This window comes from Cajanus cajan, chromosome 11, assembly GCF_000230855.2.
Source record: "Cajanus cajan strain Asha chromosome 11, NIPB_CcT2T_4, whole genome shotgun sequence".
Lineage (NCBI taxonomy): Eukaryota > Viridiplantae > Streptophyta > Magnoliopsida > Fabales > Fabaceae > Cajanus > Cajanus cajan.
In genome coordinates, this window is record NC_138527.1 from 40,179,715 (window position 1) to 40,194,808 (window position 15,094).

Sequence of the window (15,094 nt, forward strand, 5' to 3'; positions counted from 1 at the left end):
TTGACAGATTTTTCCACCGAATATTTGTGAGTCGAAAATTCTAAAATTGTTATATAAAGTTCTATCTTATAGTCATTTTTAAATTTAAATAATAATTATTTTATTAATTTTAGCAATATTTGAACTTTATTATAATTAATAATGTTTCTTTGACATCTCATATCATATGTGAAACAGGTTAGAAAAAGAAGAGAAAAAAAAAAAAAAAGATGTGACAGAGGAGGCTAAAGAGAAAAGGTGCGAAAAAAATGAAAATATCTTGCCTTATTTTCATGCCATGACTCGCACAGTCCTACGTGTTCACGCAACAAGCAGAGAGTGTAATGGGAGAAAAAATAAAAAATAAAAAAGCAACTGAATTTCCATTTTGAGACCACAGGTGTAGTTATCGCATTGATTCTAATTTCTCTGACGATAAACACGAAGCCAGGTTAGGTAATTAGGTTGTTTGTTTTTTTCTAAAGCCATCCCACTCCCAGTGTGGCTTTTCGGAAACCGCCGTGTACAGTAACTGGTTTTGAAGCAACGCCGGCGTGACCACAACGCCACTTTTTTTCCCCTGTGGCCATGCCTCCTCAAGACACCCAACAACCTCTGCTAGAGCAAGAGGAGACCGCCTACGATTCCTCGGAGAAGGTCGTGGTGGTCGGAATCGACGAGCACGGCGGGGACGTGGAGGCCCCGCCGTTCTCATGGAGGAAGCTTTGGCTCTTCACTGGGCCCGGCTTTCTCATGAGCATCGCCTTCCTGGATCCCGGGAACCTCGAGGGGGATCTTCAGTCGGGTGCCATTGCTGGGTACTCGCTCTTGTGGCTCCTCATGTGGGCCACGGCTATGGGCCTTATTATCCAGCTTCTCTCGGCCCGTCTCGGCGTCGCCACTGGGAGACACTTAGCCGAACTCTGCAGAGAAGAGTACCCTGCGTGGGCTAGGATTGTGCTGTGGTTGATGACCGAGGTTGCTCTTATTGGCTCCGACATACAAGAGGTTATTGGCAGCGCTATTGCTATTAGGATTCTCAGTAACGGCGTCGTTCCGCTCTGGGCTGGGGTTGTTGTTACCGCTTTCGATTGGTAAATTTTTGATTCCTTCTCTTTCTTTAACTATATGCTAGTGTTTCCAATTTACCGATTCATTCTTAATTTCTCTTTAGCTGCCTTGTTGCAGTTTCATTTTTCTCTTTCTTGAGAACTATGGCGTCAGGAAATTGGAGGCGTTTTTCGCTGTTCTCATTGGTGTAATGGCTCTCTCATTTGCTTGGATGTTTGGTGAAGCAAAGCCTGATGGTGTTGATGTTCTCGTAGGTAGGTTTATTTTCAGTTAAAACTATTCACTGCGCACAATAGTTGTTGCTATTTTATGTTTTTCGATTTCTACATGAGAAAATCTAAGCTATAGTCCTTATACAGTTTTTTGTAGGGCTTTATATATATCAGAAATTTTTTCCAAGCAGTTGTTGCTATTTTATGTTTTTCGATTTCTACATGAGAAAATCTAAGCTATAGTCCTTATACAGTTTTTTGTAGGGCTTTATATATATCAGAAATTTTTTCCAAGCAGTTTTACACCGCCGAAAATTCTTTTCGTGTTTCATTTTTGGTAAATCTGGGTATAGACTAATTTCTCGAGATTCATTTAAGATGCTGATTTCTCTCGACAAATATTTTGCTATATACACAGAATAAATATCAAACTCTGACCGCATGTTACTGTCTGGACCTGACCAAAATTAACTTTGATTTGTACGTAGGGACTAAAACTTACAATTTTATGGTATAGGAGCTAAAACTTAAAATGTAGACGACAACTATGCGGACCAAATGAATAATTTAACATTTATTTTGTTGATTTGGGATTGTGGAAAATTTACTTCATCATGAGTAAATTCTTAGGTGTGCTCTTTCTTTATATCTGATATATATTTCATTTTTTTTTTCTGGTAGGTATTTTGGTCCCTAAACTTAGCTCCAGAACTATACAGCAAGCTGTTGGAGTTGTGGGTTGCATTATTATGCCTCACAATGTGTTTTTGCATTCTGCGCTTGTTCAGTCAAGGCAGGTTGACCCCAGCAAGAAAGGGCGTGTTCAAGAAGCTATTAATTACTACTCTATAGAGTCCACCATCGCCCTTGCAGTGTCCTTTATCATTAATATATTTGTCACAACTGTGTTTGCTAAGGGCTTTTATGGTACCGAAATAGCAAATAGCATTGGTCTTGTAAATGCAGGGCAGTACCTTCAGGAGAAGTACGGGGGTGGACTATTCCCAATCCTGTATATATGGGGTATCGGGTTATTAGCAGCGGGCCAGAGTAGCACAATCACGGGTACATATGCTGGACAATTTATCATGGGGGGTTTTTTGAATTTAAGGTTGAAAAAATGGATCAGGGCATTAATTACACGAAGTTTTGCAATCATCCCAACCATGATAGTTGCTCTTATATTCGATACCTCGGAGGAATCATTAGATGTTCTGAATGAATGGCTTAATGTTCTCCAGTCAGTTCAAATCCCCTTTGCACTCATCCCCTTGCTTTGCTTGGTGTCCAAAGAACAGATAATGGGTAGTTTCAAAATCGGCTCAGTCCTCAAGGTATATTATCCCTTTATCTGCATTTTGGTCACTCTATATCTTCCTTTATGGGTCATCAATTAAATAAAACATAGTAAGAGATAATTCAGAAATGTTCCGATGTAGACGTTTTATGTTGCTATTCAGGCTGGAGATAATTCAAAATTGACCTGTGGTATACCTGATTTCTCGTACAATTCAAAATTAGATTTTAAGAAGACAAACGGGTGGCTTAATTTTACTGTTGTCTTGAGAATTGAAAGGAGGTCGATAGTGGAGTGTCTATGAATTGAAAGTATGTATATAATAGGGTCTATTTAGTGCTTCTTAACATATGCCTTTCAATATCCTATAATATGCAATTTATTTTGCTCTAGTCGGAAACTGCATGTGATTCAGCGTTGTCTTGAAACATCCAAATCTGACTTGTATTTATATATGTGATATATAATGGCCATCATTGAGATTTTGATAATTTCTCTACATAAGGCTAACGACAGTGACTTGTGCTTTCTGAAGTCGGTAGTGTCAATGGTTCCTTTCTTTTCCCTCTCTCTTTCTTTTTCTTCTTTATGTTTCTTTGGGTGCATTGGTGATGGCTTATTACTTTGTATATTGAACATGCCAAGACAGTATTGTTTATTTGATGCTTTGACATTTTCTCTAGTGTTCTTAAACCGCAGCTTCTGTGGACATCTGATGTATTTAGACCAATACCCCTTTGCCCACTTTTCTGCTTATTTTGTTTGGATTAATAGTATAATAGTATTGATTGTCTTACGATGACATGGATACAGATTATTTCCTGGCTTGTGGCTGCTCTGGTGATAGTGATAAACGGCTATCTTCTGCTGGAATTCTTCTCCTCTGAAGTGAACGGAGCAGTGTTTGCCACTGTAGTGTGTGTATTAACAGCTGCCTATGTGGCATTCATACTTTACCTTATTTCACGGGCCATTACCTTTACACCGTGGCAAAGTTTAACCCGATCAAAGACGGTTGCTGGCGCAGAGAATTGAGAAGTCAATTGTAATTCCTTAAAACCATGGAGTAGAAAATGCTTTGCGGTTGAAGGCTTTCATGAGTACTTTTCCTCGATTCTTTTTGGCATACTCATGCTTGTTATTTATAAAGCAACTTATGGTTTGATGCTGGGGGCAGTGGTACCTTGTTGGTTGTCATACTTCCATGAAACAAGTCAGAGTTGATGTCCCTATATTACTGTCAAAATTAGATGTATAATGCAGCTGTAACCATGCCTTGGATATTGAGATAATCTAATGTAGTTGAGACACCTTTTAAAATTTCGATGTTCAAAGAAGTTGTTCCCTTTATTGTTCTATCTTGCTCGCACTATCCATTCTATTTTGGATTTGTTTTAGGTTGTGGGTGGAATATATGCTACTTGCGTTCAAATTTTGGCATGGACGATTGTGGGAGAGTACTGGGAATTTGACGAATGCATTCCCGTGATTATTTTGTTGTGCCTGTGGTGTGCCTTGAAAGTAAAGAACAGTTATTTGAAGGTTATAATTTGTTATAATTCATTCTTGTTGGTTTTATCAAGGATGCAACTACAAATCTACGCAAAAAACTGTTACTTGTAGGTTTAAATTTGTAATAACCCATTATTTTTGGTTATATGAAGAATGGAGCTACAAATAACAAATCTAAGCAAATCTCCACTCTGAAGGACTACCTGAGCTAGCCTCAGATATATAATAGTGTACGAGTCTTTCTGCTAGTTTAATAGCGGGGGTTTAAAAACGTGTTTGCATTTGTGTCAATGAAGTACACGTCCAACTGAAGCTACTCTAGCTTCCTTCTCAATCAAATTCTTCTTTTTGACGTTAAAATATTGGATGAAATGGATCAAAGGCGTTTAGCAAACACGTACTAAGTAGTTGGTAACATTCTGCAACATATGTATGATATCCAGTGAGTAATTGTATGTTGATTCTGAAAGCTACTGCCATTCTTTCAATATAGAATTCACAGTGACTTTCAGTCATTAAATACTAATTTTGGAGATACTAATCGATGCAGCTTCATCTTCCGACAAATCTAACATTAGAATACATGCACACTAATTGCAATCGTTTATGAAGTAATACAATTATACAACAAAATGAAAATGAATGAATATTGAAACTAAGCAATAAATACCTCATCATATTGTTAAGGTCGTCAATTTCTTCGTCAATATGTTATCTACTGGTACCTATTGGTTGAATTGCAGCGCATTGACAGATTTTCTGATAGATTTGACACGATAAGTGGAGGATGAACGGTTTGTTAATTCTACAAATCCATTAGCATAAGAAAGAGGACCTTGACTATCATAATTAGAGCTTATTTTACTTTTTACATCTGACAATATGAGTATGTACTATGTAGGTTGTTAAAACTATCTTCATTTTCTGTTCGGGATCAAATTCATAATTAATCTTTGTTAATGTGATAGATATTGATAAGACCAATTGTTCAATTGAACACTTGTTATAACACGTTTAAGGAAAAATTTCCAGTATGTTAACCAAGTTTAATTACTTGAATGAATTTTACAAGATAAATTCTCATCTTAAGGATTCTCCACAATAGCGTGGTCTGTATAGTTTATGACATGTAAAAGGGGTACTTCACTATCTCCTTTTTCAATCTTGTTCTTTGTTAAAAAGGTATAATAGTAAAAAATTTATGCCTTCAACTAATAAAAGTCATCGTTAAAATGAATTTTAAAATAATTATTATAAAAATCAATGAATTTATTAAATAACGATATGTATAGCCTTTTTTCTCTTGTTAAAATACTTGTTCATGTTTCATTAAACCTGCAAGAATCACCACCTTACTGTTAACTCTTTCATTTCTTGCTTTCGGATAACATTCGTGAACATAACACCTTAGTTAAAGGAACTACACGCATTGTAAACATGGCAGTGATCACACTACCAAATAGGCAAATACCAATACAAATTAGTTATAATGGTATTCTATTACTGTGTCTGTCATGAATTACGAATAACAGGTACAAGCTCCTTTGGTATTGAAGTAAATAATACGCCGCGACCACTTGCCTTAGAAGGCAATAAAAAGAAAGTTCTTACTTGCAAACAAATTAAATTATCCTCCCTTTGTATCAATCATGACAATATTTTGTTTTGCTTCATAATGATTTTCCTTTTCATCTTAGCATCTCCGGGAAGAAATGAGGCGAGCTTTTAGTACAAATTAAATTTTATTAATTTAATCTTTAAATTAAAATTTTTCATTGAGTAGACAAAGTCTAACTATTTTATTTTATAAAATTATTTGATAGGAGTACTCCATTAAATAAATTCAATTTAATGTTAAATATATTTTTTAAAATATAAGAAAATTTTGAAAATAAGAATATATAAATACAGATGTCCTCTTTATATTAAATTTGGTGCGCAGATTGTTGAATTAATATCAAAATATTATTTGATACACTGACATTCCATCCATTGATACCCTGAACCCCCTCTCTATATATAACCAAACTGGCATTTTCACCTGACATTCGCATTCACATATATGAAGTTAAAGTCATTAAAAAAAAAAGCATTTATGACAATATAAACAAATATCAAGTTTCGAAAACCAAAAATAATAGTCCATGATTGCAATCCCGAAATAAAAGGCCACATATCTTAGAAAAATTAAGTGTTTAGATGTCAAGCTGAAGCATCTTTGCATGAAACTTAGATGGTTTGGATACATCTACCCTTAACAAGATGGCCTCTATCCCTCAATCCATTAAAAAAGGCAGAAATCATGCCATAACTCATAATCAGAGACTAACCACCCAAAAATGAATAACCTGCGCAACAATGTTTCAACAAGGAGGATTAATCTCTGAGATTGAGTCAACTTTGGTAGGTACTAAAGGCGTAAAATTGAATGCGCAAAATACAAATCACAAACTTCAGTTTCTTGCACTTTGATGGCAACAAAATAGATATAGGTTTTGAGAATGTTATCGTGAATATATAGCTCCAATGCATAAATTTACAACACAAAAGATAGGGGAGCAAAACTGAGGTTGCACGCATGTACTCGGTGAAATAATATTGTAAGAGGATTGACAATTATTGACAATATCCATTATATAAATGCAAGATATTGCTACATTCAAATTTATTGTACAATAATCATTTAGTTTAGGTTTGTTACACTGTAGTGCTCTTCTGGTCTCTGTCCTCTTCTCCATTGTTGCTAGAGATGCATCGATGAGAACCAGAAACAAAATATAAAGAGCTGCTAAAAAAGCTTTCAAAAACATCTCCATACTAACAAAGCTTTGTTTACAATGAGAACTTGGTTTATTAAAGGGCACAATTTTAATGACAAGTTTGTAATTATTATCAATGAAGTATTAGAAAAAAAAAGAGAAAAAAAGTGGTTGATGTTGTGACTTGTCAGGTCTAATGGTCTGAATGATTAAATTGTTGCATTTGATGTGAGAGTAAGATCAGGGAATAGAAGCAAGAATGTCAATGCACGGATACACATGGAGCAATTTTATTTGGGTGGTACTTTTAACGAGACTCACTTGCACACATCATTCATTTTTATTATTTTTTATATAAGCAGATTCAAGTACTTCATCTCTATAATGGAACAACTCTCTTCCAGTATTTCTAAGTTCTGCCAAAAAAAATTATATCATTATATTTTATTATGAACTTACTTATTAATTTATAATTATTTATTTATTTATAAATCAATTAATTTTAAAAAAACCAATATTTTATTTTATTATTATTTAAATAATTTGTTGGCACAATAAGAAAAAGTAGTAAAATTGTTAATAACTACTTTTGTTAAATCATGGATTTTAGAAATTTGGATTTGTGGGTTGTTGATAATTTGGTATCAAATTAAATCATGAATTTTTGTTTGGATCCATAGAATGAAAAGAAGTTGAGAATTTTTTGAGAATGATAGAGAGAAATTTGAGTCGTTTAGTTGTGTAATTTTTCTTTTGAAAAACCCTTATTTATATACAAATGAAAAAAAAAATCATTGCATTTGCAACGGTAAAATAAAAAATAAATTTTTTTTTAATATTTGTTGGTTGATTTCCTAGTTATTAGCTAAAACAACTTTTGCCCAAAAAACACTCCAATTTAATTGCTTCAAATGATCACAAACAAAAAAGAAACGTTGCTTCTCTAAGAGAATTGTTTCGTAAATTATCATTGTGGATGTTCTAAAAAATATATATCATTTATTTTATTTTTTGGTGGGATTATTTAATAACTTTTAAAGCACTGGTTTTTTAAGCTTTTATAAATGCAAATAATGATATTGTCAACAAAATATTTATTAAGATCCAAGACTTTAAACACTAGGAGTAAATAATAAGCTTTTATAAATGCAAATAGTGATATTGTCAACAAAATATTTATTTAGATCCAAGACTTTAAACACTAGGAGTAAATAATATCGGTTTTAGAGATTTAAAAATGAATTCAACCCACATGTTTGTAGAGTAGAGTTAACGGTATATATATATATATATATATATATATATATATATATATATATATATATATATATATATATATACTAATAATAATAATTTTGACTAAATTTTAAATTAATTTATTTGATATATAAGTCAAATAAATTCTAGTTAAAGTGAATTGAGTTAAGTTATAAAAAAAAAAAAGTGAGTTGGATTAGTCTACAACAATTAAAAAGGATAAATAAAATTTTATGTTTATGGATTATATAGTTATTATTAGAAAAAAATTTCTTTTATATTTATATTTGAATCAATGATAAACTTGATTTTTTAATAGAAAAATTTAATTTATTTATTAAAAACATGAATATGTAATTTTTTTGTTTTTAAAAAATTTAGTGAGTCAACTCATCTAACTTGTAATTTTTCTAGCAAGATTTGAATTTTTTCCACTTCATGAAAAAGTAAGTTGATGGGTGAACTGGTTCATTTAAAACATTAACTTATAATTAATCGAGTTGACTCATTTTATACCTCTAATTAGTTTTAAGTTTCTTCTAATTCTTTTTTTATTTTCTTCTAAACAAGATAGGAATATCTCTTAGTTGAGAGTTAAGAAGTGATATTTTAAAACACTAATTTAATTAAAGTTGATATCTCCCAACAAATACTTTTTTTATACACACCAACAATCCCATTAGAATTTAAGTTAAATAATTTAATTAAAAAGTATCTTCTATCTTTTAAAGTATTTAATATTTAAAATTTTTAATAATAATGCTAATATTGTCAACAAAACATTTATTAAGAATTCTTAAAAATATTAAATAAAAAAGGGCTACAATTCTCTTTTTATTTTATTTTTTTATTACGTTGACTAACAGCCCTATTTTTTTTTATTTTTTTTTATAAATTTCAAAGTAAATTACATTATTTTCTCTTAAGATATATATTAAAAAAATTTATATATAATTTAATTTATTTAACTTTACATTGTTAAAATAAATTACTCTCTTCTCTAACATAATTTATGTATTACATTATCATCTCCTATTATGTTTAAAAAAAATGATAAATTACACTATTTTCTTTTAAGGAATATGAGTATTACATTACTCTTATCTTTTAATGTTATTTAGCAACACTACTAAAGAATATTCGTTAAAATATATATTAAAATATATTTTAATTGAATCACTATCTTATTCTTCACTCACTTGAATTGTTTTTAAAATGAATAGTTAATGTTAAAATAAAAAATAAACTTTTTTTTATCAAAATATTAACTAAAAATAAAAATTATGACATTATATATATATATATATATATATATATATATATATATATATATATATTAACATACATTTGAATTTTATAGTTTAACTTATATTTTCTAAATTAATTTTAAACAATGATATATTATTTACTAGTTTTTATAATACATATATGCTCATTATTAAGGTTATACATTTAATAAGCATGCATTAATATTGCATTATTACATTTAATAAATATGTTATATTTAATAAATAATATTATCATTTGAATCAAATTTTCAAATTGATATATTTTTTTTTCATACATCACACAATATCTAAAAAAATTGATAATTAAAAATTAATTTATATATTAATCTACATTTTTCTACAAACTTTCTTTGACTAAATATTATTTTAAATTGATTTAATTCTTTTTATAAGATCCAATCTATCTTATGTCTCAATTAATATTTTTTCCTTTCTTATTAAATACATTTTTTTTAATTCAAGTAATGTATTTAATCTTTATTTCTTAAAATACAAATAGTCTATTATTTTGTAAAACATCTTCACGTGAAACTACACCACTTTGGATGATTAGGAAGGTGTGACTTTCATCCCTCAATCCATTAAAAATGCAAAATTATTTCACGAATTTTGTAAATCCAACCATTAGATTTAAAGTTTTTCTCTTAGATTATATATATAAAATTTTATATTAATTCAAGATGATTTGATACTTCATTCTTATAAAATAAAATTGACGTAATATATTTATTTTAAAATATATTAAAATATAAACACTTTGAGTTCTTTCAAGTTTTTGTTTAATTTTAACAAAATTTGATATACACATATAAAGTGATATGAATTTTTAATCTAACGGTCAGATTTACAAAATTCACAATTAATATAAAGTTATTGAATGGTATAATACTTAGTAAAAGTCACACCGGTGTTATTATAACCATCTTCATATATAATAATAATAATAATAATAATAATAATAATAATAATTTTGACTAAATTTTAATTCAATTTATTTGATATGTGAGTAAAATTACAATACTTAGTAAAATATTTTTTTCATACATACCGACAATCCCATTAGAATTTAAGTTAGATAATTTAATTAAAAATTATCTTCTATCTTTTAAAGCATTTAATATTTAAATTTTTTAATAGTAATGCTAATATTGTCAACAAAACATTTATTAAGAATTCTTAAAAATATTAAATAAAAATGGGCTACAATTATCTTTTTATTTTTTTTATTTCGTTGACTAACAACCCTATTTTTTATTTTTATTTATTTTTTTTATAACTTTCAAAGTAAATTACATTATTTTTTCTTAAGATATGGATATATTAAAAAAAATTATATAATTTAATTTATTTAACTTTATATTGTGAAAATAAATTACACTTTCTTTTCTAACGTGATTTATGTATTACATTGTCGTTTCTTATTATGTAAAAAAAAAATTACACTATTTTCTTTTAAGAAATATGAGTATTACATTGCTCTTATCCTTTAATGTTAAAGTATATATTTTATTTCATTTAATTTAACAACACTCCTAAATAATATTCGTTAAAATATATATTAAAATAAATTTTAATTGAATCACTATCGAATTGTTTTTAAAATGTATAGTTAATGTTAAAATAAATAAATAAAATATCAAAATATTAACTAAATAAAAATTATGGCATATATATATATATATATATATATATATATATATATATATATATATATTAACAAACATTTGAATTTTATAGTTTAACTTATATTTTCTAAATGAATTTTAAACAACGACATATTATATTTACTAATTTTTGTAATACATATATATTCATTTAAAGTTATACGTTTAATATGCATGCATTAATATTGCATTTAATAAATATGTTATATTTAATAAATGTAATAATTAATCCTATCATTTGAATCAACTTTTCAAATTGACTTTTTTTTTCATGGATCACATAATATTTCAAAACTGATAATTAAAAACTGATTTATACATTAATTTACATTCATAGAATATGACTTGTATTGACCTATAAGACCTAATCCATCTTATGTCTCAATTAATATTATTTTTCTTTACAAGAATATTCTTACATACTAAATACATTTTTCAATTCAACAAGTAATTTAATCTTTATCTCTTAAAATACAACTAGTCTATTATTTTGTGAAACATCTTAGCGTGAAACTACACCACTTTGGATGATTAGCAAGGTGTGGCTTCGATCCCTCAATCCATTGAAAATGCAAAATCATTTCACAATCCATAATTAGAGGCCACCCAAAGATGAATAATCCGCGTCACATTGTTACAACAAGGAGGATTCATCTACGAGATTAAGTCAACTTTTGTAGATACTAAAAAGCGTAAAATTGAATGTGTTAAACGCAAACCGCAATCTTGAATTAGTTTTTGCCACGATCACCAACTCTGGCAGTTTGATGGCATCGAAAATATATATGTTTTTTTTTGGGTGTTGTAACGAAAATATATATAAGTTTGAAATCTCTTGAAAAAAATCATAGTAAAAAGTACATAGAATAAAAATATAAATAAGACAAATTCTATCATGAAGCTTCGATCCATCCAAATTCCTAAGCATAAATTTACACAAAAGGTTGGGGAGTAGAGGATGCAAAGTCATTGATGGAAATATATTACATAAATGCAAGATATTGACACATTCAAATTTATTGTATAATAAATAATCATCACCATCACTAGCCAATTAAGCATGTGTCTTAAGAGTTAGTGAAGATGTTTTATTCAATCTTATTGGACTTTACAAGCGTAGAGTCCCAAAAAACTGAGATAGGACTTCCAACAATGATCTTTCCATTTGACCATTCTAAACGTCCAAATCTAGGAGGAGTTAACGATGGTGGACCTAATGCTGTAAATGTCACTGCATAAGATTTTTTCTCATTTTCTTTGAATCTCAACACCTTTGGTTCAACTTTGATCTTGAGAGAAGGAAAATCCAACATAACTGACGCCTTGTACGTTCCTGCTGCCCCCACATTAGTAAGAGTTCGCGTGTGTTTAATAACCGTTGCATTGTTCTTACCTATCGGTGGTTTAAACAGCGCAACAAATGAAGGGTAGTTGAGGTCCGTCACACTGTAGTGTTTGTGCGCATCACACTTGAACTTTCTCCTCGCCACAGCCTCGATACTATCCGGTGTGTAGTTTAATGCACAAAGGAAGTGGAGATAATCGTGTGGTGCCAAATCATAGACAAGTCCTGGATTAAGCGCGGCAACAGGGTCCACGTGTCCGGCACCGATATCAAACGGCGTTGACGGACGGTCTGTGGCACTATCAATTAGCTTCTCACCGTTGGCGTAAGTCGAATACGCTGTGGTCATTAGTGCAGATCGAATGGCGGCTGGGCTCCAATTTGGATGAACCGATTTTATGAAAGCCGCTACACCACTTACGTGAGGGCATGACATGGAGGTGCCTGAGAGGATGTTGAAGTCCACGCGCCTATCATCTTGCGTCATGCCTGTGGGACTCCTAATCTTTGTCCACGCCGCTAAAATGTTGACACCTGGCGCGATTAAATCAGGTTTCAGTATCTCTGGTGTGATTGTGTTTGGGCCTCGCGAGCTAAACCACGCAACAACTGGAGAAGGCTTGATTCCAACCTTTGTTCCTTGAGACACAATCGTAGCCGTCGATTTTGGATCCGACGACAAATACTCCTTGATGGCTTTCACGGCTTTGGAATCCAGCACAATTGTGGGCAAAAAATTAGACCTTGCCAATTCTAGTTTCTCTGCTTTGGCCAACACCACGCCCACACCACCCACGGATTTCACCGAAATTCCTTTCTGTACAATGGAATTTTCTCCGTTTTCACACAAGACGATTTTCCCCTTAACCCTTCTCCGTTTCAAACTTCCCAACAAGCACTCCTGTGCAAGTGGAAATGAGCTAGTGTTCCCTGCATATACGAACGGCACTGGGGTATCAGGCAAGGAATCGCCGCTATAAAGTGACACTCCAGAATAGTTTTTTCCATTCCCCAGGCTAACATACGCCGGGAAATCACGATCCAGTGTGCCAGCCCCCACGGTGAGCAACCAAGGCGCCACATTGTTGTTAAGCGAATGAGAAGCAGGACCGTCGTTTCCCGCGGAGCAGGAAACCACAATCCCTTTCTCCATTGCAGCGAAGGCTCCAACTGCGATGCCATCTAGATCGTAGGGGAGCGGATTAGATCCAAGCGATAATGAAAGGACATTAACGTTGTCCGAGATAGCCGCGTCCATTGCCGCTAATATATCAGAAGTAGTACAAGAATCTCCTGGACAAACCTTGTACACAGCAACTCTGGCACGTGGGGCCATCCCACGTGCCGTGCCCGAAGCAAAGCCGAATAGGCTCGCGCCTTCCACCGGAGACCCTGCGGCTGTGCTTGCAGTGTGAGTCCCGTGGCCGTCATAGTCTCGCGGCGAATCGTACCGCGGCTTGTCTTCTTCATTGAGTTGACCCTGACCCATCATAGCCATGTAGCCTTTTGAGAAGCACCTTGCTCCTATCAATTTCTTGTTGCAATTGGAGGTAGAGAAATTGTAACCTGATTCACATTTTCCTTTCCAGCTACTAGGGATCGGTCCTAGCCCAGTATCATCGAAGCTCTTACTTTCGGGCCAAACACCCGTGTCGATGACTCCGATAATGACGTCACTTCCTCTGTTTGACTTACCCAACATGTTGTCGATTTTGTCCAGCCCGAGGAAGTGTGGTGTTCGGGTTGTGAGTGGCTTGTATATTTTCTCCGGTTCCACCTTTAGAATCCCGGTTTGACTCCTTAGTAACCGAGCTTCTTCGGGTGTTAGTCTTGTTGAGAACCCATGAATCGCGTTGTCGTAGGTGTAGAGCATTTCTGTTGTGTTGGATATTGATTTAAGAACTGAATCGTACCAAACTGAATGGTGGTTGAAGCTTGTTGGCATCTCGGTTTTTGCTGCATAAACTATGTAAGTACTCTTCTGGTTCTCTGTTTTCTTCTCTATGGTTGCTAGAGATGCATTACAGAGGACCAGAAACACAGCAAGAGTTGACAAAAAAGGTTTCAAAAACGTCTCCATGTTAGCAAGCGTTGTTTGGAATGAGACTAGGAGCGATGTAATAGAGAACTTGGCTTATCAAAGGGCACAATTTTAACTAAGAGCTTGTAATTGTTGTCAATGAAGTATTAGGGAACAAAAACGAAAGTGGTTCATGGTTGTCACTTGTTAGGTTCACTGGTCTGGATGACTACAAGGTTGATGATTATGCTAATTAATTATTAAGGATTGCCTAGCCAATTTTTATTTGAGATAATTCGAATAATCTCGTGACTTAAGGATATGCATTTACAACTTTAGGAAATTTATTGCAAGTGACTTTAAATAAAAATAATAAAAAAAGTATTTAATAGCTTTTAAAGCATTTATTATTTAATATTTAAAACATTTATCATTTCAACAAGATATTTATTAAGGATTTAAGAATTTAAATATTACAATGAATACATGCTGTTACAATTTTTTTTCTTTTTAATGTCTATTTACACCTTTTTTCTTTTCAAGTTTATCAACAACCTGTTTCAATTTAAATTAAATTTGTATTTGCTACCAACATATATTAGTTTTTAATTGTCAATTTTATATAACAGTGTAGATTATATTTACAAATTAAAAATTTAATTAATTTTTTAACATGTAATATACATGTT

The 15,094-nt window shown here is 31.7% G+C and overlaps 2 protein-coding genes across 2 annotated transcripts; one reads left to right on the forward strand and one right to left on the reverse strand.

Annotated features, from left to right (window-relative positions):
- The first annotated feature begins 303 nt into the window (after positions 1 to 303).
- Positions 304 to 3,915, forward strand: NRAMP4 (natural resistance associated macrophage protein 4). Its single transcript, XM_020374815.3, has 4 exons — positions 304 to 1,073; positions 1,168 to 1,304; positions 1,944 to 2,596; positions 3,373 to 3,915. The coding sequence occupies exons 1-4, from the start codon at positions 568 to 570 to the stop codon at positions 3,592 to 3,594; spliced, it is 1,518 nt and encodes a 505-aa protein (XP_020230404.1). The 5' UTR covers positions 304 to 567; the 3' UTR covers positions 3,595 to 3,915.
- An 8,020-nt stretch (positions 3,916 to 11,935) lies between these two features.
- On the reverse strand, positions 11,936 to 14,735 carry LOC109811110 (subtilisin-like protease SBT1.7). The gene has a single exon (XM_020374750.3). It carries the CDS (start codon positions 14,463 to 14,465, stop codon positions 12,129 to 12,131), a length of 2,337 nt encoding a protein of 778 aa, XP_020230339.1. The 5' UTR covers positions 14,466 to 14,735; the 3' UTR covers positions 11,936 to 12,128.
- Between the last annotated feature and the right edge of the window lie 359 nt (positions 14,736 to 15,094).